The sequence below is a fragment of the Rattus norvegicus genome, chromosome 15 (genome assembly GCF_036323735.1).
Source record: "Rattus norvegicus strain BN/NHsdMcwi chromosome 15, GRCr8, whole genome shotgun sequence".
In the NCBI taxonomy this organism is placed as follows: Eukaryota; Metazoa; Chordata; class Mammalia; order Rodentia; family Muridae; genus Rattus; species Rattus norvegicus.
In genome coordinates, this window is record NC_086033.1 from 101,993,529 (window position 1) to 102,017,529 (window position 24,001).

The following is a 24,001-nucleotide window of genomic DNA, read 5'->3' on the forward strand; positions in this document are numbered from 1 at the left end:
GGCGAGTGAGCGCAGAAGCCACTGACCTCGGCGAAGAAGCCACGCTAGGTGTGGTCGAGATGGTGGGTACTGAGATGCTGGCACACAGTAGGGCAGCAAGGTCACGTACTCAAAATGTCTAGGAAGTCAGGAAATGGCAGAGCAATGTCCCAAACAGTACAGAGGAAAGAAAGAAAGAAAGAAAGAGAGAGAGAGAGAGAGAGAGAGAGAGAGAGAGAGAGAGAGAGAGAGAGAAAGAAAGAATTGAAAGACCTGATGAGGGGTTGGGGACTTAGCTCAGTGGTAGAGCGCTTGCCTAGGAAGCGCAAGGCCCTGGGTTCGGTCCCCAGCTCCGAAAAAAAAAAAAAAAAAAAAAAAAAGAAAGACCCGATGAAGGTATATATTATGATATATCATCATAATAAAGAAGGTGGAGAAACAGTCTGTTTCCTGCAGTGCTGGGCTATAATATAAAGCCCATCAGCTTACAGGTTGACTGCTTCGGGTCCTACAGGAAAGCGAACAGCAGCCAGTTTGCTTCTATTCTATCCTTACTTGAGTGCACTGCACATCCTGGGATGGGGACAGAACATGGCTTAGGAGCTGTATCTGAATGACCAGCATGTTACAAGACAGCCACGTGTAGTTTTAAAAGTGCCTCCGAGTCATCGAGACACAAAAAAGGCCGGGCCTTTTGCAAAAATACATCTGCTGACCCCAGCCATAACCAGAGAACCACAGGGCACAGAGGTGGAAGGATTGGGCAAGCCATTGGGGAAAGCCAAGCATGAGGAGCAGTTCTGAGAGGGTTTGGAGCCTAGGGGCAGAGGCAGAAGGCTCGAATCCAAGAGTAGTCAGAGGTGCTGGTCAACAAACTGGCTGGCCACAGGGCTCCACAGCGGCTACCAGCTTTTGAAAGCACCGCCATCAATGTACAGACCTGAATGCAAGTCCTGGTGTGCATCAAACAGCTCCTGACACCTCTCTTCAGCCTTATAGGCACGGATGGTCCAGAGTCCCTGGAGGGAGGATGATAAATGGGAGAATACCGGGCTCCGTGCTGTGTGAACATGGAAGGGGAACAGAAAGCTCAGTGAGGCTAGACTCGTGGACTCCCCTATTTCCTGTGCTCCACAGTGAGGTTGGACGCATGGACTCCCCCAACCCCCACACTCCACAATGAGGCTGGAACATGGACTCCCCCACCTCCCGTGCTCCACAGTGTGTACCATGCAGTACTCTTGGAGCTTCCTAAAGGGCTCTGAGCTTCTGAATGAAACACTTCTGGCAACCCAGAGAAGACCCTGTCCAACAACTCTCAAACCCTAGTCAACGACGCCTCATTTTCAAGACGGAAGGGAGTGTTTCAGTTCAGTCCACCGAAGTCAAACGTGGTCGCCCCGTTCCTTTCACTAACTCATCCTTCACGGTCTTGCCCTCCCCGTACTTCATAGCTACTTCCTTGGAAAGAAATGATTGCTAGATTGCTGGTTAGGAGCTGGCAGGTGGCTGTTGTCCCCCAGTAGTTAAGAAAGTACCTCATATGGCCAGCTAGACAACGAGCAAGCCAGGGACGTACAGGCTTCTCTGTGCATCCCAGAGACGCTTTCCTCTTCCCAGTAGCCTGAGAACAGCCCTGTATGGCTACCATGTGCCTAGCACTTGTGCCCATACCACTGGCCCAGAGGGGTCATCGTTGGCGTGGCCTTGACTTTAGTCTCCTGAGCCAAAAGATCTCTTGATGCCTGTCCAGTCGGAAACTCATCCTCATGTCTGAGGCTAGGAAGACACGCTCACAGTCCTTGCTTTTCCAGACATACACACACAAACATACACCCCCCCACTCCAGTCTCAGCCGCTTCTTCTGATCAGAATTTAAAGCACGAATTCCTCTTTGTCCATCTGTGACCGTGCAGGAATATATGTCCCGTGGCTGCGTCTCCAGAAGACTGCATCATGACCACCAGGTCCCAGCCTACCTGGGCTGCCCCCTGACAGACACCAGTAGTAACCTGACAGGCTCACTCTGCACTGAGGATAGGACTGTACTGGGGCCAGAGGAGATCAGGAGCCTTGACCCAGTGAACCAAAGCGTCATTTATGTCTCTTTTCTTTTTTTCCTGAAAGAGAGCCTCATGTAGCCCAGGCTGGCAGCTGGGTAACCTTGAACTAGTCCTCTTGCCTCTACTTCCAGAGGATTGGGACGGCAGGTATGCACCACCATGATAGTTTAATGTGACATTGGGTGTTGAACGTGGTGTTTGGTGGGTGCTAGACAAGCACTTTACCAACTGAGGCCCACCTCCAGCCCCTGTACATTCCTTATGACGGAAGCACTCCTCAGTCATACTGCCACATCTGCTGCTGTAAAAATTAACAAGGAACGTTTTCTATCAGTTCCCGAGAGCCGGATCCACTCGTTTCGGCTGCTACTCTGCCACGTGGTCCACAAGCCACTACTCCCGGCTGTCTCCCTTTTAGCCGCCCTCTCTGAATGGTCCCCTAGGTGGTAGTTACCACACACACACACACACACACACACACACACACACACACACACACCCCTCGTTCTGCAGGCCCTGCTCGCTCTCACTCCGCTAGGGCAACAGGACCAGATCCCCACACACCATTTCTTTCACACACTGTCCTCTTTTGCCCAGTAGAATCAAAGTTCCAGAAACTTGTAATTTAGCAATTAGATTTCCATGTTAAATTCCCAATCCACAATTCATCCGCACAACAGAATCACTGCCGACTGAAAAAGTTATAAACCGCCCACCTAGACAAGATAAAAACCGATCCAGTTCACCCAAATCTGAACCAGCCTCCTCCGTAGACTCCATCTTGATCCCCCTCCTTCCTCCTCTCTCCCGCCTCACAAAAACTTTGTCCCCGCCCCGCTCTCTACTGTCCAATCACGTATCGCCTTGACATCAACCTACACATATCGGTAGTCTTCTAGAGAAGATTTGTTGGTAAAGCATGGAGAGTCTGGGAGATGTGAAATTCATCTCATGGGTGCACATAGTTTATCAAATAAGCAGAAACAATCAAGAGGAAATTCACACTTATCCTTGGGGCATCCCTGTGTCTGTCTGTGTGACCGTCTCACACCCACACGCTCACTGTGCACGCAGCCGCCGGATGGACTGGCGGTGAGGTGTGTGTCAGGGTACAAATGCACCAAGGTGAAGGACCACCCTACCCTGTAGGTCGGAGCTCACTGACGTTTAATTGAGGAAGAAATACTTTCCCAAAGACAAGACACTGGCGTCGGAGACAAAGGCCAGCCTCCTCAGGAATGTGTGGCTGCCCGCTTCATTCTCCCTGATGCTTTTCCTGACTCGGTGCCCGATTGTAGACAATGTGTGAAAGAAGACTTTCCCTTTGATATTCCTTTCAGAAAGGAAACATTCCCTGAACAAACATTGCCGACCAGGACTGCTGCGTATGAAGAACCCCAGGGCAATTTGGGGGTGGCTTTGAAGGTAGCTGTACCTTTAAAGAGTGAGCCTATTTCTTCTGTGCCCTGTTTATCTGCTTAGGGATCACATGTTAGTTGGGTAAACTAAGGGCTGCAAAAGCAATTAACTAGTTCACCTAACTGGCACGCTACATTCCGGGGGCCATCTTGTCTCTCCCCACGAGAATATCTTGAACTTGACTCCACAGCATGGATGTGACCCATCAGCCATCTCAGGAAGGCATCATCCTACATTTCTTACTGTTGTAGCATTTTCCAGAACTCTGAGGCTTCTCTAGGGACACAACCTAAGGGACTATGTTTCTTCTCAGAGAAGAAGCACAGAGAACATCTGCAGGCCGAATTCCTGCCCTGGCAGGATGCCTTCCGGATATCATGGAAGACTTGTAATAACTGGTTTAACTTTCTTCTGTACAAAACTCTATTGCCATTGGTAGTAGCCAGCAAGGATTTCTAAGCATTACCTCAAGCAGTGAGACCCCTACAGGGCAGGGATTAATCATACTCACAAAGGGAAGAGCACACTGGAGGTACTCAGACCACTCTATGCAGCTCTGTCTTAGTTCCAACATCCTTTTCTTCTGAGCCAGTGTCTCAAAAGGAGAATAATCCGAGTTAAGAATGCTATGAGTCACTGGATGTATTTTTCCCTAGACTTTGTCACCAACAGAGCCTCCAGGTCTCGCTCTGCTAATATCTGGGTCAGCATCTCCGATCCTGGAGTTCCCCCCCCCCCCCCCCCCCCGGAGCTGGGGACTGAACCCAGGGCCTTGCGCTTCCTAGGTAAGCGCTCTACCACTGAGCTAAATCCCCAGCCCCTGATCCTGGAGTTCTTATGGAGCAGCTGAAGGTGAACAATGGTGAGGGGAGTCTGACATGGAATTCTTTAGAAGAGCGGACTCCAGGATCTATGTTCTGAAAATAGGTGGCACAAGTTAACATGCTGATAGCTGGATGCCCATGGCAGACATTGCTAATGGATCACAGCATCCTGATAGGAATGGCAATATGCCTTTACAGTGTAGGCACTACTAAAATGACAGGGTCAGCTTGTGACACGCATCCAAGTACTGTTGTGGTTTGCTGCAGTTGTGTACCAGCCAGTGGCCACTGCAATGTTTGCTTTTACAAACAAACAAACAAGAACAACCCCCTCCCCCCAAACAAAACAAAACAAAAGACATTGAGATAAACTCTCACTAAATCCAACTGTGGTTCCAGAAGCAGCTATGGAGTCCAATCTGAAAAGGAAACTCTGGGGCTCTAACAATTTACTGAAGCACAGTCCCTCACTCTGATGGTTATCATAAGGCTTACTGCTACAGCCAGCTGGGACGCTGCAAACCCAAGAATCCAGCAGGGGCCCAGACAGAGTTATGAGCATTTCCAGGTCAGAGCTATACCAAGGTATGTCTTGGGCATCAGGAAGGAAAACTACACAGATTTGGAAGAAGAAGGCTCAGGGACTTGGGACCCTGACACGAGTCTATGCCACAGTGTTGCTTGTGGGATGACCGTCCAGCCTTTCTCTGAATGCCCTCGGCTTCCTTCTCCACAGGACTTGTGAATGAGAGACGTGGGGGTGCACAAAGGAGGGCCACCCAGCAGTGCCACGCCTTTATTCTCTGACTTCCAAGCCCCATCTCTATGACCACCACATCAGCGCTCTAAACACTCACTGCCTCACCCTGAGACGTGCGTCCCAATGTGGGACTCACAGCAGTTTAGCTGGTTCGCCCCGGGACTGGCCATGTTCCAGTAGCTTTTGTGAAGTGTCACCTGCTCTTCTTTACATAGTTATGACAAATGTCTCTTTAGAATATATTTCAAAACACAGGCAGTAGGTCAAGAGGGGAAAAACATCCTTCGTTCTGGTGAATTTATAACCACATAGTTCAACAACCCCTGGCTCAGATTTCGAAAAGCTGAGCTGGCTTTAATGTCATCACAGTACAAATATCTTTCTTCCTGGGGCTGGAGTGATGGCTCAGTGGTTACGACCGCTTCCTAACTCTTCACAGAACATGAGTATGGTTCCTGTCACCTATATGTAGCAACTCACAACCACCTGTAACTCCAGTTTCAGGGGATTCGATATCCTCTTCTGGCCTCCAAGAGCATGCACACGCACGCACACGCACACGCACACACACAGAGAGAGAGACACACACATGTATTCATATAAATAAAAAATGTAAAAATTGTGATAATTGTCCTTGTACAATTTTAAACGAAAGAATTCCGTGTATATGCCTTTTAATTATAATAACGATGAAACACGTTTGTGTATTCATAATGAGACATGTTCTTGATCGGTTCATCTTCTGTGGCTACCTACAGAAAGGAGCGACTAATCATGAAACATTTTCCTTCTTCTCCCCAAACCAGGAAACAAAATGGAGGAACAGCCCATATGTATTCTCGACCGATCTCTCTTCTGCTCTCCAGAGCGCGGCCCACGGCTGAACTGGACTGAGAGAAGTATCAGCACCCTGACTACAGCAGGGGGTCATGTTTGACACCCTCCCCCTTTAATTGCTCCGTCCTTTGTCATTTGCAGGGTCTTCGAGGACGGGAACATCCCTGATTACTCATGTCCACCCTGTGTCCCTGGGAGGTAAGCCATGAACCACAGAGAGGGGTCCCTGTCCTTGGGGGAGAATTATCGTCCACAGGGCTTCTACTCTTTTCTCCGGTTAAGTTGCAAAGTCACACTTGGGAGGTCACCGGCTCAGATGGTCCCCGGTGGATGTTAATAACCATGCGGACTGAGCGCTAACCAGGCGAGAACTGCTGGAGCGTAGTCAGCCTGTAGAATCGCACAGACCTTAACTACAGTTCCCCTTGGTTATGGAGGCTGTCTGTATTACTACACCGTTGCTACACCCATCCAAGCCGCTCAGTACTCACTTGTGGACTCCAGGCGCTTGACGTCCCGCGACGTTTCTAAGAAATATCTCCGAAGGACCACAAAGATGATGGAGAGTGGAACCAGGGGTATGAGGATCCAAGGGATCACGGCCGCCGCCACGGCGATCACACTTACAACAAGGAGCAAGGTCTACAACAGCAAGCATAGAAACAGACCCTCCTCAGCAACAGTTCTGCTTTTCAAAACCAAGCTGTCGTGGCTTGTCCTCATAGGATGGTGCTCCCTTCTTCACTGAGCCTCATGGAGTCGCCGAGAATCCTTTCCATCCCAGGAAGGAATGACCACACGGTAGCGATGCTACGACCAACGAGCCCACCACGGGCGCCAAGTGCTTTGCCAAGTTCTTCTTCAACACATTCACTAACACAGTCCGTCACACTCGGAACCTGAGATCAGATCCCCACTGACTATGCTAAAATCGGGGTATAACACTGTGTGCCTGTGATCCCAGTGGATTCTGGGAGTTTGCTGAATTGGTGCGAGCCCCAGGTTCAGTGAAAAACTGTGTCTCTAGAAAGAAGGTGGAAAGTGATTGAGACAGACATCTGATTTGAGTTCTGGCCTGTACATACATGCATTGGGTGGAGAGACGGGGAGAGGGGGGGGGGGGGGAGACAGAGACAGAGACAGAGATAGACAGAGTGTAACGCAAGGATTCATACTTGCAAATAAATATATAAGAACATTCCCATTTTCATTGGTCCCCTTCCTCAGCATTTTTTTTTCCAGAGCTGGGGACCGAACCCAGGGCCTTGCACTTGCTAGGCAAGCACTCTACCACTGAGCTAAATCCCCAACCCCCTTCCTCAGCATTTTTAAACTCTGCTGGTTCCTTAGGGTCAAACCAGCCTGATCCATGAGATACCTCGTACTTGTGCCAGCTGATAGAGCTCATGAGACAGCGAAAGTTTAAAAAGTTCAGAGATGTCGGCTACTACAGTATATCGATTCTTACCGACGGAGCAAATAATTGTTTAAGTTAAAATACAAAATTCCCTCAGAAAAAATGATTTTTAGTTCTCCAAAATGACACAGCTTAAGGGAAAAAGAGTGAACTTAAAAGTTTTAACGAATATGTAACCTCTCGGGGCATGAGATGAAGGCTGGCTGTTTACCCTCTGTGGACTTGCACTCGCAGTGGCAAAGCCCACAGAACTTCCTCAGGATGACTTTCCTTCAAGGCTGGGTATGGTAAGAGTAACCTTTACCCTTGGCAGGCTGAGGCGGGGAGACTCACTACAGGTCTGAGCCAGCCTGGGCTACAAAGTGATTTCCGGGCCATCCTGCGTTGTTTATACAGACCCTGCCTCTAAAAGCAAAGAGCTAGAGCAAAATATAAAGAGGTTCCTTTAGATTACTACACTTTAATAACACAGGATAAAACCATTTTCTTCATAGGAACACTTTCAGTTACGAGGACCGGTTTGGGTTTCTGGTATTTATCGCGACAGCTGTTTTCAGTTCTGGAGTTGTTCCTAGGCATCCACCTGCGGTTAACTTTAAACTCAACTCCACGGGGATGTCTTGCCCCTGGTCTTGAGGACGCAGGTACATAGGGTATGTTTCCTATAAACAGCAAAGCTGCAGTCTAATTCTCTGTGAGCCACCATACTGTATATGTTTGACTCACTCCACTTCTTATGGGACTTCTATCTCATACCTGTCTCAAGCACAGAGAGAAAAAAATACATGTCTACTCAAGAGGCCACATTCGGTCTGTAAGGGGTGCTTTCTACTATTTGTATCAGGAATAAAATCAGCCTCAAACCTATCACACTTCAGCAAGCGGGAAGCTTTGAGTTCTGCTGTCGGCGGCGAGACTGAGGAACCTGTTCCGAGGTGCCAGAGGGTACAGGGCCTGCACTGGCTGATCTTGCCAGGTACTTTTAAGTAAGCGAAGCAGGATTCACCCTTGCCAAGATTTTCCTCCGACTTAGCGAGGGAAAAATGGCGACGAAGCCGTTTACTGATGTATGTGTAAAAAGGGTTCTTTTATCTATTTTGGGAACATGTGAGATAAAAGAAACTGATCTCTGAGTGGAAAGAGAACATGACACGTTATCCTGCTGAGTGACAAAGGATTCCTGGAGGGGTGTTAAAAGTTTGAAGAGCACTTGGGCTTGGAAAAGCATCAGAAGTAAACATGTGATTCCTATCAGGTTAGACTCACCACCCTTGACCTATAGGGTATGTGCAGGGACACGAGGAGAACTTTACTTGTAAGGCCCCACCCACTCCCTAAACACTGACCATGTCTGCGTTTTTGTCAATGGGTACAAATTTCAGCGGAGGTGAGCTCTGGTTCCCAGCAGTCATTTGGACCCACTCTGGGGTCTCTTCTCTTACACCTGTCTCCCGAGCTCTGGTAACTTGGTCATCCCTGGTAAGTCAGAGCTTTAGGGCACACTGGTATGATGGATTTGTATGTGGCACTCTATATAAACCTCTCTGAGATGACGATTTTAAATCTGCAGACAGTCATCGCTCCCTCTACTTGCCATGTGGCTGATATGACCACGTCACATTCACAGCTGCTCTGGGTCCTATGTCACCCAACCGTCTGTTAGCTCTGGACTCTGAGTCAGACTCAGAGTGGATTTAACAACAACACAAAAACAAGTCAACTAGAAGAATGCCTATCAGGAAATGCCACTATATACTTCTAAATAACACTGTGTTTACAAAAGCACAATAAAATGGAAGTATTTTAAAAAAAAACAAAAGCTGAATCCTGGATACTATCAAAATCTGAAAGGTGCAGCTAATGCTTGGTTTAGAGGTAAATGTATAGCCTTAACTTTTTAAAACAAGAGAGTGTAAGTGTCAAAGGTCTAAAGCCAGATTTTAAGATACAGAAAGAGAATGGAGAGAGAGTGGTTAAGAGCACGGCTTTCAGAGGACAATGGCCCATCCCAACAACCACTTGGCAGCTCATGGCCATCCATAGCGCCAGCTCCAGGGCATCTGGCACTCATCTCTGACCTCTTCATGCATGGAGCACATATTTGGTACAAATGCACGGGTAGGCAAGACACTCATACACATAAAATAAAGACGGTTTAAAGGAAGATATGAAAACAAATCACAAACTGAAACAAAGCAGACACACTGGATCAGGCTGGTAAAGACATGTGGGAGGCAGAGACAGGAGGATTGCTGCAAGTCTGAGACATCTACATAGGAGTTGCAGGCCAATCAAGGCTATATAATGAGAGGCCATTACAGGGGGGAAAGGGAGAGAGAGAGAGAGGAGAGGGAAATAGGAGAGGAGAGAGAAAGAATATTAATTAGAAAAACAACAAAACACGGATCTGTCAAAACACTACTAATTTAACTAGTAAGCTTCAAGGCCAATGAAGGAAGGAGAAGAGAACTGCCCCCATCATGTATCGCAAGAGGCAAGATGGGTGTTAAAGGGCTGACTAGACAACGCAGTTAACATGTTTCATGTAGACGGCTTATGACTTGAGAAATGGTGGCTAAAGGTTATATTACAAGAAATAGCAACCTGAATAGGTCTATTTCAATTTGAGAATCAGAATTCATAGTCTGAAAGGAATTTAGTGACGTGTCAAAGTTCTTGGTTTATAAGTGATCCACTCTTGGACTACAGTGCTACACTGGTGAATTCTATGAAACACGTAGGAAAGAAAAATAAAATGCCAATGTTACAAAATTCTTGGTTTCCCTTTAGAAAAGAGGGCTGACAGTTGAGTATGGTGGTGCATTCCTTTAACACCAGCACTCAGAGGCTGAGGCAGGTGGGTATCTGTGGGTTGGAGGCCAGTCTAGTCTACACAGGGAGTTCAGGTCAGTCATGGCTACACAGTGACACCCTGTCCCAAACATCCCAACCCCCTGCAAAAGAAAGAGAAGGGGACTGCAGAGAAATGCAAACAGCTGAAGACCAACAGTTTGAGAAGATCACTGCTGGCGACTAGCGACTAGCGACTGGCCTCTGTGATTCAGGGCAGGTGAGGCAAGTTCAGGATCTGGGAGGTGGGGCAAGCTGTCAGCCACAGCCTTAGTTCCTTCTGCTTCTGTTCTTAAGACCTTTTAATCCCCCGAGCCAAGCTGGCTGGGATGACCTGATATGATCTCACTTACTTGAAACCGACCAATTATAAACCAGTAATCACATTTTCAAAATACCTTTCAATCAACACCTTGGTTTCTGTTTGAGTAAACTATTTGGGTTGGGAACCTTAATCTAGCCAAGTTGACACCTAACACTGACTACCACAGACAAACGTTCCTTGCTAACTCCTTTCTTTTCACGGGGCCAGAATAACTCTTAAATGTTTACAAAACAACACAAGCAGTGCAGAGGATGGGCCAAAAAGTTTTTGCTGAACAACAGAGACAAAGTTGAGTTAAGCACAGATATGCTGGTGATATTCTATGCTGAGGGTAAGGAGGATGGGTAAGGACAACATCAACCAGAATAAGGAAGGCTTTTACAAAAAAAAAAAAAAAATGGTGAGGTGAATTTAAAACTTCACACAAAAGAGCTTTAACAGGGGATACCAGAGTGGGACGGATCAAACTGCTACCGAGTTCCAAGCGAACCATAGCCTAGCCATTGTGGTATCCACGAAAGGAGAGAGAGATTGTGTAGGGGAAGGACATGGACACCAGCCGCTCACACGCAGGCAGTCAAGTCATCAAGGCCATTTCATGCATACAGGTTTGACAAACTCGCAGGAAGATTAAAGGAGAAGCAAACCTCAGACAGCAAGCACTCCTTCCCTACACCCCAACTACCTGCAAATACAGGAGGCCTTTGGAAATGTAGGAAAAGATCTAGTAGGGTACTGCTGGTGTAGCAGGCCGTGGCTGCAACCCCAGCACCTTAGCAAGTTCCAGGACAATCAGGGCCACACACTGAGATGCTCTCTGGAAAAATCAAAGAACGGTGAAGAGTATCTCAAGTATAGACAACATGCCACACTAGTGGGAAGACAGTTCGATGTCCCAGAAGCCCATAGCAGTGTGTGCATAACGACCCCAGTGCTGGGGAGGAAGAGACGGGGGGGCTGGTGAGAGACTTTGGCCGGTCAGTCTAGTGAAGTTGGAAAGCTGTAGGCTCACCGAGAGACCATATTTCCAAAAGTAAAGGTAAGACGGAGAGGCTGAGGAGATGGCTTGGTGACTAAAGAGTGTGCTTCGCCAGGCGAGGGCTGCCGCCTGGATGCCGACATCGACGGGCAGGAGGGTGTGGAAACTCGCCTGTAATTCTGGCTTGGCGGAGGCTGACTCAGGATTTCTCAAGAGAACTTGACTAGCTCAAGAGGTGAGCTCTGGGTTCAATTAATAGGCCCTGCCTCTGTGTATAAGGTGGACAGCAATCAAAGAAGACATGACCTCAACATCGGGTCTCCATAGGCATGTGCGTACACATATGCACACATGTACACTCGAGTGCCCACATTTGAATGCATGCATATACACCATACACATGAATACTTATTCCAAAAAGACAGGTGGGCAGCGACTAGGAAAGATGTTCATCATCTGCTCTGGACTCCATCACCATTCACACACATGTCCGTGCACACAGACATGAACATACTCATAAAACATAAAGTATCCCCATACGGCTTAGGACACACAAGAATAACTGTGAAACACACGAAGGAGAAAAAGGTTATCATTAGACTTCATCAACGTTAGAGCCTACTGGCCAAAAGACACTGTTAAAAAACACAGAAGATAGGGGTTGGGGATTTAGCTCAGTGGTAGAGCGCTTGCCTAGCAAGTGCAAGGCCCTGGGTTCGGTCCCCAGCTCCGGGAAAAAAAAAAAAACCAAAAAAACAAAAAACTATCTCAGTATTACTAATCATGGGGGAAACACGAGCTAAAGTTAGAGTGGGATCAGCCATTCCTATGGTAAAGGCTCAAATCAAGACAACCGGTAACACTAACCACAGGGTCACCAAACACCCCAAATCCCTGTCTATTCGATGTGTGAGCAGAATGGCATTGTGAAAACTTTTTGGTGGGCTTTCTTTTTTCTTAGCAATCATATGCCTACCCAAAACACAGAAATTCCACCCAAGGTATTTTAATCTCAAGGGAGTGAAAATACACGCGCACATAAACACTGGTACAAGAAGCGCCGTTGTTCTTAAAACTTGACAACAATCCAAATGTCTGTCAACCAACAGATGCATAAAATATGCTATCTTCCGACACAGGGTCATCACTTCGGGGAGGGGGGAGGGGGGAGGGGTAGACAGAGAATAAACGGGCAAAATTAACCACTGAAACAATCATGGAACAAGGCCTAGGTAATCAAAAGGATTCAGCCACGGGAACTCCCTACAGCCTCAGTTCTGTGCACTGAGCACAAGAAGAGACAACACTGATTTGTGATTCGTGAGGTTGGTGTGGGGTTAGAGACCGGCTGCAGAGGGCTGAGCAACATTGTATGGGGTGCCGGAAATGCTCTACTCCCATAGTAAGTGGGGGTTACAGAGATGTACGTTATGATTAAGGCTTGTGAGCTAAAGGGGGATGCTTACTTTATTGTAGGTAGCCTACGTCTCGGTAAGAATACTGATGGTATAAAAAGGAACTGACGTCACCGGGATCGAATTCCCCATCTATGTGCAGGCATGTGCTGAAAATTTCATAGAGTCACAGTGCCAAGAATGATTTACTTTGGGTGCATCTAGAGTAGGGAAGAGGACCCCGTGTGAGGACTTGAAATCAGTACATGTCTCAGGACAAACATAGCTCACAAGCCTTGGGTGATCTCTCTCGTGGGTTCTGAACCCTGCACCAAGAGGCGGAGGCTGTACCGTCTACTTCACGGCTGGATTCAGATACTCAGCAAATATCCCTTCAGGAGCCATAGAAAGTTTGGTTTGGAGAAAGAAGTTAGTTACGAAATTCAGAAGCAGGAGAAACTCCAAGACAGCACTTATGATGATGATGAACCAGGATCCAGAGAGAATTAAAAAGACACATTGTACGTAAAACGGAAAGTGCTCGGGCCCAGCGAGATGGCTAACAGGGTGGGGTGTGTGCTGAAACCCTCCATTCATCTCTGGAACCTATACGGCAGAAGAGAGAACTGATTCCCACATGTCCTCTGACCAATACACTTGAGCGCGTATGCGTGCGCGCGCGCGTGCGCGCGCGCGTGCGCGCGCGCACACACACACACACACACTACATAAGTGTTAAAAAAATCAAAAAGGAAGCGTGTGATTTTAATAATAAAACTGAAACAGGAAATCCAGTAGCCCAGCCATTTCTTACCCATCTCATTGTAAGACACCAGAACATAGACAAAAATGGACACAGTGAGATACGGGAACTCTAGAGGTCTCCATAGAAGTAAATAGGCCACCACGATCCTCTCTATGCTTAACAGTAGTCTAGCATGGCTGAGGGTGCGATCATACAGGAGGTAAGGGTACAGCAATAGACCTCTATTCTTTGGACACACACACCTCTCGGCAATGTTAGCTTATACAGTTCTGTGCTCTTGTAGAATACCACCAGGCTTGATAAAATACAAGATCATTCAGGGTTTTTTTTTTTTTTTTTGTTTTGTTTTTTGTTGTTGTTGTTCTTTAGGTCCTAACTGACTTCTTGCTAAACTACAGCCATTATCGCTAGAGCACACATGCTGGGACAAATTGCCTACAAGCCAGGGAGAATCCCCAGTGACTGTCACCACACTACCAAGTGTACTAACTATCTGACTGGCAAAATCCCAACCACCTCCTCTTTCATTAAGGAAATAGTCCAGGAATAGGAGGCAAGCAGCCCCGAGAATGCCATCACCCAATCACTCAAGCCCCCGGGGGTCACGTGCTGGTCAATGTTTCCAGTACCCGCTATCTTCAACACAACTGTCTACCACCAGGGGACCCCACTTCAGTCAGGCAGCTGGCACGGCACTGCCTCCGAGGCTGGCGTTTCCAGATGATTCCCTCCTTGCAAATGCCCCGAGTAAAAACTCTTTTGTTGATTTTCCGAAAGCATGGAAAACCATGTGATTCGGTTAAAAATGGATGGGTTTACTTCTAAAGACAGAGGTCTTTGGAAAAAAAAAGAAATGAGGGCAAGGCAACCTAGCACCGTCCTTTGTCTGAGAGGGATTGGAAGGTGGGAGTGGGGTGAGCAAACCGTAGAAATCTCCGAATGACAAAGTCATTGTTCCGGGGTGCTTTCTACACACTTCCCCTGACATCGCCACACAAAGCCATGCAAGGGTCAGTGGGACCAGACAAGTCTGGGCAGTTCCACCCCTGTGCTTCTGTAAAAGCTGGTGACCCAGCCTATTATCCCAAGTCTTAGGCTGGCTTTGTTCTCCATATCCAGATGCAGCAGCCTTTTCTCATCCCGCACCCCCAGGAAGAAGGGACCGGGGACAGCTCCTTCGAGTCCTTTGGCTTGGCATTTTCACTTCATAAAGCAGAAGTCAATGTGTCTGTGCAGGGAGGAGGGGACGGCGCGTTCAGGGGTGGCCTCCACCACTGCCTGCACTGGTGGCTCAAGTAGCCTCAGGATTAGCCCTTTGTGCACCATGAAAGGGTATGAAAAGTCAGTTATTTAAGCTCAGTCGAGCTGTTGGCTTTTTCTTTCTTTTTTCTTTTTCTTCTTCTTTTTTTTTTTTGGATGAGGGTGTGAAGTGGGGTTAGAATGGTTTTGCAATGCAGCTCTAAATCACTGGCAGCACTCTGTGGAGGGCAGCTGTATGCAAGCTTGCACACTCAGAGAAGTATGGCCCCAATCAACCCCACCAACATGCCAAGTAACTTCATTTTCAATTGTTCTGTTTGGAAGTGGGGATGTTAGCTGCCAGAATTCCAGATAAGTGGGGCACTGCTCAGTGCTACTGGGGACCTCGGAAGCTCTGGGAATCGTGCAGAGATTGCATTAATGTGAAATATTTACTGCTCAGTGGTCTATTCTGAAAACAACAGACCCAGATAATATGGCCCGGAGTGGAAAACAGCCATTAAAATGATACGCACTAACAAACCCAACATATGTGATGCAAGCTGGTACTTGGGTCTTGTATGTGTCAGATAGTCTTCTTAATGGAACACAAGGGAACATAAGATGATTACCACCATCAAACTGTTTTTCCCGCTCAGAGATGATAATATTCTATTTAAAAAGAAGCATATCCTTTGCTACTTGAATTTTGTTGGAATGTCTCTGGGACGTGCCTCAGCAGGGGAGAAGGTGCCCAGCTCTGGGTAACATCCCCAGACCATGTGGTGGACAGGGTTGGGGGTTGTTCAGCCAAGGACCTGTCACTCTATCCACTTGAGAAAATGAGAAAGGTTATTTGAGCCCAGACGTTCAGAGCTCGCCTGCACAATGTGCCAGATCTTACTTCGAAAGCTAAACTTGGGAGAAAGAGAATTGTGGTGGCACGACGGCAATTGTCTCTCCTGCAACCCTTACAAAGTAGGTGCTTTCCTCTCATCTTTTCTACAGCACGCAGCTTGGTGAGCACGTACAGAACATGAGGATGGAGGTGGTGGTCGGTAAAGCTTGGTGAATCAGAAAGGGAGGTTTCCAGGCTCCCTGGCGCTAACATACGTGACACGTGACACATGAATCTTATGCTTTAAATGCTGCCCTGTCAGGCACAGTCACCTCACAGCGTGTAAACTTGAGGCTTTTCCTGAAGAAGCATGAGCACGGCCTGAAGTGATTTTTTTTTTTTAAGGGCTCTGTGACCTCAGGTAGGAAGAAGACACAGAAGAGAATCTATCCATTAGCTTTTTAAACAGCCTGTCTTCATCTAGAATGGAAAATGGTTCAGTTTTTCCAACACCTATGATGTGACGAAACACAGCCCCATCTGGTGGCCTTAAACTCCCCCCACCCCCCTCTGCCTTCAGGGTTATCTGTGGGGTGAGGAAGTAGCTCATTAGAAGAGCTGGCCTAGCATGGTACAAAGCCCTAGGTTCAACTCCCAATACCACGTATACTGGGAGTGGTGGCATAGGCATCCTAATCCCGGAACTCAGGAAGACAAGAGGATCATAAGTGCAAGGTCATCCTTGGCTATGTAGTGAGTTCAGGGCCATCCTGGGGTACCTAAGAACCTATTGCCTAAAACAGAAATGGCTTGTGAGTGACATATCGCAGCACAGAGCACTAGTCAGGGTCAGGATTTGCCTTAACCATGGCATTCTTACTAGATGTGTACATCAGTGGCCCCTCTGCCTCTGTGCGGGACAATCCCCTGCTTTCAGTGCCTTGTTCTCTGTATCCCACCAACTGCTACAACGTTAAGGGCTGGTTCTCGAGACACAGTCTCTCCAGGATCCGTCCCCATTGCCTCTGTCTCGTCAGAAGCCTTGTCTCAACACCATGTGCTATGATTCTATACTGTAGTCTCACTACAAACATCCCAGGCCCTGAGAGTCTTGACAAGTGTGCCTTCTCTACTTCCAGGGGTTCAGGGACTACCCCAAAGCTTTGTCCTTTCCCTCCAGGCAGCCTACGGAAGAATCCCAAAAGCTGTGACCTAAGAATGTAGGTCAGCTCAGAAATAACAAACCTTGAAGCTTAGTTTCCATTTTAAAACATGTATGGGGGCTGGGGATTTAGCTCAGTGGTAGAGCGCTTACCTAGGAAGCGCAAGGCCCTGGGTTCGGTCCCCAGCTCCAAAAAAAAGAACCAAAAAAAAAAAAAAAAAAAAAAAAAGAACTAAAACATGTATGATTTCCAGGCTTGGCCTAGAACTTGCTACCTAGACCATGGCTTGGATTCATAGAGCTCTACCTGCTTCTTCCTCCTGAGAAGCCTTATACATAATGAGTCTTCGACAACTCTCAGGACACTGGGAAGCTCTTTGTACAGGGCCTTCATGTATTTCTCCAGGCTCCCCCATTACTAGTCCTACCTGTGGTGTTTCAAATGAGAATGGCCGCTATAGGCTCGGATATTTGAATGTTTGGTTCCTGGTTGGTGAACTGCTTAGGACAGACTACAAGGCATGGTCTTGCTGGAAACACGAGGGTTTGATGTTTCAAAATCCCATGCCAGGCCCAGCCCCTATGTCTCTGTGTCTTTCTCCCTCCAACTTTCAGATCAGATGTGAGCTCTCAGCTACTGCACCAGTGCCATGCCTGCCTGCTGCCCTGCTCCCTGCTCTGTCCTGCCGTGAAGGTCAGACACTAATGCTCTAAAGCTGTAAGCAAGTCTCAAGTTACATGCTTCCTTCGGTAAGCTGCCTTGGTCACATGTTTCAAGTCCCTAGTTACATGCTTCCTTCTGTAAGCCGCCTTGGTCATATGTTTCAAGTCCCTAGTTACATGTTTCCTTCTGTAAGCCACCTTGGTCATATGTTTCAAGTCCCTAGTTACATGCTTCCTTCTGTAAGCCACCTTGGTCATATGTTTCAAGTCCCTAGTTACATGTTTCCTTCTGTAAGCCACCTTGGTCATATGTTTCAAGTCCCTAGTTACATGTTTCCTTCTGTAAGCCACCTTGGTCATATGTTTCTTCACTGCAATAACACAGTAAATAAGACACCACCCAAACCTAGTTTACAACTGAGTATGGGGGTGGGGCGTTTAACTGAGTATTTGGGGGGTTTGGGATCGGAGTCTGGCTAGGTGGTCAGGACAGCCTCCTCAGCCTTTCAAGTGCTTGCTGGGGTTATAGGTGTGCACCATCACACCTAGACTTTTAGAGACGGCGTTGCTGCGTCTTTCCAAGGCTTTCAGCCTGTCAAGCTCCTTCTTCTACTTGATCAGTTTTGTTGGTAAGTATGTCATCACTACATTACAATGACAGGCATCATAAGCAAATTTAGTAAGACGCATGGGGTGACTGTGGGGCAGAGCGCCAGCCACTGAAGGCAGACCGCTTACTAGCTTTGCAAAAGGTGTGCTTTTAAGAAACTAAATGAGCAATCAAGCAGGAGCAGACCAGTTTGTTAGCCAAGGGACAAACAAACACATCAGGAGGCAAAGGCTAACACTCAGCCCTCAGGGTTCCAGAGTTAATGGCTTCACTCAAAGGGGCATAAGACTCTGTTAGCAACACCACTGTTCTCCCTCACTTTATCCACAACTCTAAAAGTTGAGAGTCTTAGAATAAAACACAGTGCTCAGACATCATCAGGCTTCCTCTGTGCACAGGGATGGTGCATGGACCTAGAGGCCCAAGCACTATTGGATAATGAATGGAAATGAGATTAGAGAACAACAAACACTGGGGATCCCCCACTTATCACAGCATCCTGCCTATCCCCCACTGCATCACTGCATCACAGCATCCTGGCCTGCCCAACCCCCACTGCATCACTGCATCCTGGCCTGCCCATCCCCCACTGCATCACTGCATCCCTGCCTGCCTATCCCCCACTGCATCACTGCATCCCTGCCTGCCTATCCCCCACTGCATCACTGCATCACAGCATCCTGGCCTGCTGCATCCTGAGGGTGGTGACGTAGCCCTGCAGAGAACATGAGTGAAGCAGGAGGGACTTTTTACCTGTTAAGATTCCTTCAGGTATGCAGAGGCAAGACCCCTTTGAGAAATCAAGCATGGGAACAAGCACACCATGCGTGCAAACCAGATCAGTGGCCCTGCGTGTGTGTGTGGGGGGGGGGGCGGGAATGAGCTGAGAAGGTATAAGAAAACAGAAGAGAGAGCAGTATACATGACACATCTTTATATTCCTAAAATCTCGGGGTAGGCTCCACTTAATGAGCTATGTTGCACTAACTTTGTACAGGCTCAACTGAACGTGTGTGCAGGTGTGCACGTGCGTATGTGCGCTTGCGTGTGAAGGTGAGAGGTTAATGTTGGGCATCTTCCTCAATCTCTTTTCTGCCTTACTTCAAGACAGGGTTTCTCACGGAACCTCAAGCTTGCTGATCTGGCTTGCTAGGCTGGCTGGCCGCTAAGTCTCAAGGAGCCTCCTGGTTCCACCTCCCCACTCCTGGGACTATAAGCCTGACCCTGTCATATGAATTCTAGGAGACTGAACTCAGCATCTCGTGTCTGCACAGCAAGCTCTTTACCATCTCCCCAGCCCCACCACAAACATGATGTTCCGAGTACAGTTCCCCAAACAACGGTTTGTGGAAAAGTCACATACAGACAACGCAATTGCTCCTTGAGGGAGTTGATGGGCACACAGATGTTACATATACATACTATACATGCATACAAATATTATATATACACACATATTAATGCACATATTATACATACACACATATCACATACACATATTACATATAGCCAGATACATACACATATTACACACACATACACTCACATACACACACTCAGAATACATATAAACACATTCACATATACATAACCACATATACATACACATTCACACACATACACATATATACACACATACACACACTCACATATACACTCATACACACTCACACACACATACTTTTACCACACACACACACACACACACACACACACACACACTATATGGTTGCTGGGTAGTTTCTCTCTAGGAGTCAGAGGGAGGGAGTGGGTAACTAGAATGACCCCTTCCCTTTACAACATGAATCATGGGCAAGCAAAGTAACGTACTTCTGTTGGATACAGAGTCTGAGAGGCACTAAGCATGAGGGAAGGGTTCAAGCCCTTGCTTGCTCTAGTGCTGGGCATTCCTGCTCTGGCCTTAGAGGAGGCTATAATCTGATTATCCACTGATCAGAGTCACCTGCTGCAGCATAATAAATTCCTGGGTTCAGGGGAGAAACCTTAGTTAAGTGCTGGAGTCAGTTGGGATGCTGACATTTCAAGCAGAAAGCAGAGATGTCTGCTGTGTTCAGAAGATGAGCTCCACACATCGTGCAGCTCAGCTGGCAGCAGACAGGACAGAGAGCCGCTAACAGGCAGGCCGGTAGGAATCACTATAGGGAAAGGCTATTCTCGAGATTTCGTTTAAGGGTGCAGGAAGGTAGTAGATGAGAAAAATGTTCTCTGAATAAATTAAATATTTGTGGCTTAACACACATGTCAAGGCCAAGTAGAATCATCAAAACTTAGTTACAGCACACTGGGCATTCAGGACGGACACACACACACGCGCGCGAATGTGTGTATGTATGGCATACAAACTTGAGTGGCTTTTATATCAGGGGGGAGCGGGCTCCAGAAAAGCCACGGAAGAGGCTTCAAGCTTTGTCCCGTTTGATTCAGGCCATCCCCAATGACCCCATTTTCTGAGAGGAAAGAGGCAGTCCTGGCCCTCTGCAGCTGTTTCTGTCACCTGAGGTCAGGATGTCTCCTGTGCTAATCAACCCGGAAGCTGCACTTAGGTTCTTTATGCTCGACCAGAAACCGAGGCAACGGAGCATTTTCCCAATGTCCACGCACGGGCAGCATCTCCCAGAGATTCTGATTCCATTCCATCACACTGTGGGCATCACTCTCGGCTGTGGGCTTCTCTCGGGGATGACGTGAAGAACTCAGAGACAAAACGATCACCTTACCTCGTGAATATGCCACGCATCTAGTAAGTGTTCATAGACTATCTTTAAAATCCACAGCGCAGAGCCTACTGGGTTGCTTTCCCAACTTGGGACAGCCCACTCCGGTTACAGCTTAGCCCTGCATACTTGATTCTGCCTTGCTAAGCAGACTATTGCTTACACGTGTGAGGCCTTTCCTCAGAGAAGACAAGCACCGCATGGCCCACACCACCCTCACCCCACAGACTGTAACTGCTCCCTCCCAGCTGCCCTTCCCAACGGAATATACGATTCTGTTCCATTCGGACCCATATCCCTAACCCCAGAGTGGGGCTGTTCTTATCAAAGAATGAAGACTAGTCCAACACATTCTATGAGCTCCCTAACAGATCAGTGGGGAGCTCTGATGGGCTGGGAGAGGAGAGACGCACTGAAGGAATGGGGAACAATTCATCCCCAAGTCACGGATTTAAATGAAAACAATGTTTTCCTTTTGGGGAAAAAAAATCAAGATGGTTAAACATCTGTTTATAAACACAGTCATCTGACCTCCTCCCATCAAGTATTACACATATACGTACCTTGTTAAAGTTATTACTAAAAGCAGTGAGTTCTAGTTTAATTAGAATGCCACTAAGAATTTTTAGATATGGCATCTGTGAAGTTATTAATAAGTAGATACACACACACACACACACACACACACACACACACACACTGGCTAGTTTACCAATATGTTCACACCTGTCCTAAGGTATTTGCCTCTCCTTGGTTTCTCATATCTGAGGGCAGAAGAGCATCTCTATGGCATTGATATTTTAATTCCCTCTAGTTTAAGCCTGCATAAAACTATTCTGTCTTGATGGAGGACTTGCTTTTAGAAATCCTGTCTATATTCAAAGTGCTTGCAATTTCTCGAAAAGGCCAAGAAACGGATATAACTTTCTGTTTTATGTTATTATTTCCAGTCATGTATTTATATTTCATTCAGAAAACCCTTCAATCCATCTTTAGTCACTAGTGATTCACACATGCACCCACCAAGGGCCCAGTCTCCCAGACACTTCTCACCCTGGTCCTTTAGTACCTCTCACAGTGACTCTCACAACAGCAACCGAAGACACAGACTTTGAAAACTGTCACTGCCCTGTGCCCCATTACCACAGATACCAACAGTTAGTACCTTAAAACAAACCCCATCCATGTTCAATAAATACCAATCTTTCATTGAAGCCTAAGGGACAAAATTAGACTTCTATGTGGCAGGAAATCCATTCACATTTTAAACAAATTTTTCCTTCATTTGGTAGCCTGACAGATCTCTGTCCCTACTTCTGTCCCAACTCAGAACACAGGGACTCCAGGTACAATGCCACAAATGAAGGGTCCCAATTCCTCATCGTTACACTCAGCAAGGCACTCAAGTCTGGACTGACTTGCAAAACTAACTAGACTGCCATCACCTTTCAGAAAAGGCGGGGAAACACGCGTGCCCTGGATTAAACAGTTCACAGGGGTAACTGTAATGACGTCATTTACTTCTAAAGCCATCCACTCTTAATTATCCAGAAAAGCACACTCAGATGCATAGCTTTTAGGAGGAAGAACTACGGAGCCAAGCGGCAGACTTTATCTTTTGCTTTCTCTCAACTGGGAACTTTGGTTGTCATTCTGCCTGCCGTCTACACGCTGCCTTGTTCGTTCGCTGGCTGGAGATGCTGGATGAACGCTTGCTTCCCTGAAGATCAGATCCAGCTGAACCTAACTGTTTCAGCCAAGCTGAGTACAGGAGCATCTTGGGAAATTCCCTGTATGTAGTAAGAGCTGCCTGGTGGGCTTCCTGGTGTCAGCAGCAGGGTTTGCTAATGACATTAAGAACAAAGGCAGGCAGGAAGTTTGCTACTAAGTCAGTTTTGAAAAGAGCTAAGAAAACCCTTCAGGGACTGACACACCAGTAAACAAGGCCTGAGAAAAATTCCACCCATCTTGGAGGTCCACACTACAGAGCTGGTGCTACTACTGACCAGAATAGGAGAGGGGAGAGAGGGGAAGGGGAGGGAAAGGGAGAGAGAGGTGGAGTGGGCAGGGGAGAGGGGGAGGAGGGAGACAAAAGAGGAAAGGGGAGAGAGGGGAAGGGGAGGGGAAGGAAGAGAGAGGGGGAGGAAGCAGGGGGGGAGGGGGAGGGGCAGTGGGGAGGGGGAGAAGGGAAAGGGAAGACAAGAGAGTACTAAGGGAGAGAGGGGAGGGGGCAGGGGAAGGGGGATGGGAAGAGAAGAGAGGGGAGAGAGGCAAGGGGTGAGAGGAGAGGGAGAGGGGTGCTACTATTGACCTGAATGCTTTATCTGGTGGCTAATTCTCAAATTTCTGTTGCTGTTACCCTTGGCCCTCTTTTGTCTGTTTGTTTTGGTGGTACTGGAAACAGAACCCTGGTCTCAGAAACGCAAGGTCAGGAGAGCTACCTTTTTTCATCCAATTGTTTAAATAAATGTATTAAAAGACTGAATTAGAGTAGATTTTTTTTTTTTGAAAACCAAAGCACCCCCTGATAGACTCCCCCCTCCCCCACCAAAAGACCAAGTACTAGGCCCATCCACCAGGTGAGTCCATTGGACAGTCATTGTGACCTTGCTACACTTTAATTCCAGAGACTACTTAAAAATGTAAGCCACAACCCCGGCCAGCCGCCTGAGCTAGCAGAGCTAATAGGCTTCTAATTAATTTCCAGGAGATTGCTGTTATAACTAACAGGTTTTAAACATTTGGTTGATTGGGGAAAATGAATTGAATATAATGTATTTGATTTGGAAAATTAGTTTTCATTCTATGTGCTTACCATAATAGTGTTTATTTTAAGTTTACATGATTCCATTAAGAGTCCCAGAACACCACTGGCTTGTTTTCGTCCTGACAGAGCCCTATCCTACTTAAAAGAGGAAGAAAAAAAATTACATTTAGATTTTTGTTGTTGTTGTTGGCCTTTCTTTGAGGGCAGGTTAAATTCATTTTCTGTGGCTTTCATTAAAAAGAAAAAAATCTTTGCCCTATCATAAAGCAACAGGCGGACGATGCCAGCGATTCCCCAGTGAGAAGCCTGCTCCGCCATCACAGGCGAATCCTCCTCCGGGAAGGCGGCGCACATAGTCCGAGGAGGAAGCGGCT

General features: G+C 47.3%; 1 protein-coding gene across 6 annotated transcripts in view; it reads right to left on the bottom strand.

The window, feature by feature from the left end:
• The window catches only part of Abcc4 (ATP binding cassette subfamily C member 4), a 234,526-nt gene that overhangs the window by 45,142 nt on the left and 165,383 nt on the right, over positions 1-24,001 (bottom strand). For all 6 annotated transcript variants that reach the window (XM_039092967.2, XM_039092966.2, XM_063273922.1 and 3 more), the window contains 2 exon segments: positions 6,374-6,524; positions 920-1,039 (listed from right to left, as the gene is read on the bottom strand). In XM_039092967.2, the coding sequence (XP_038948895.1) occupies positions 920-1,039; positions 6,374-6,524 (271 nt within the window).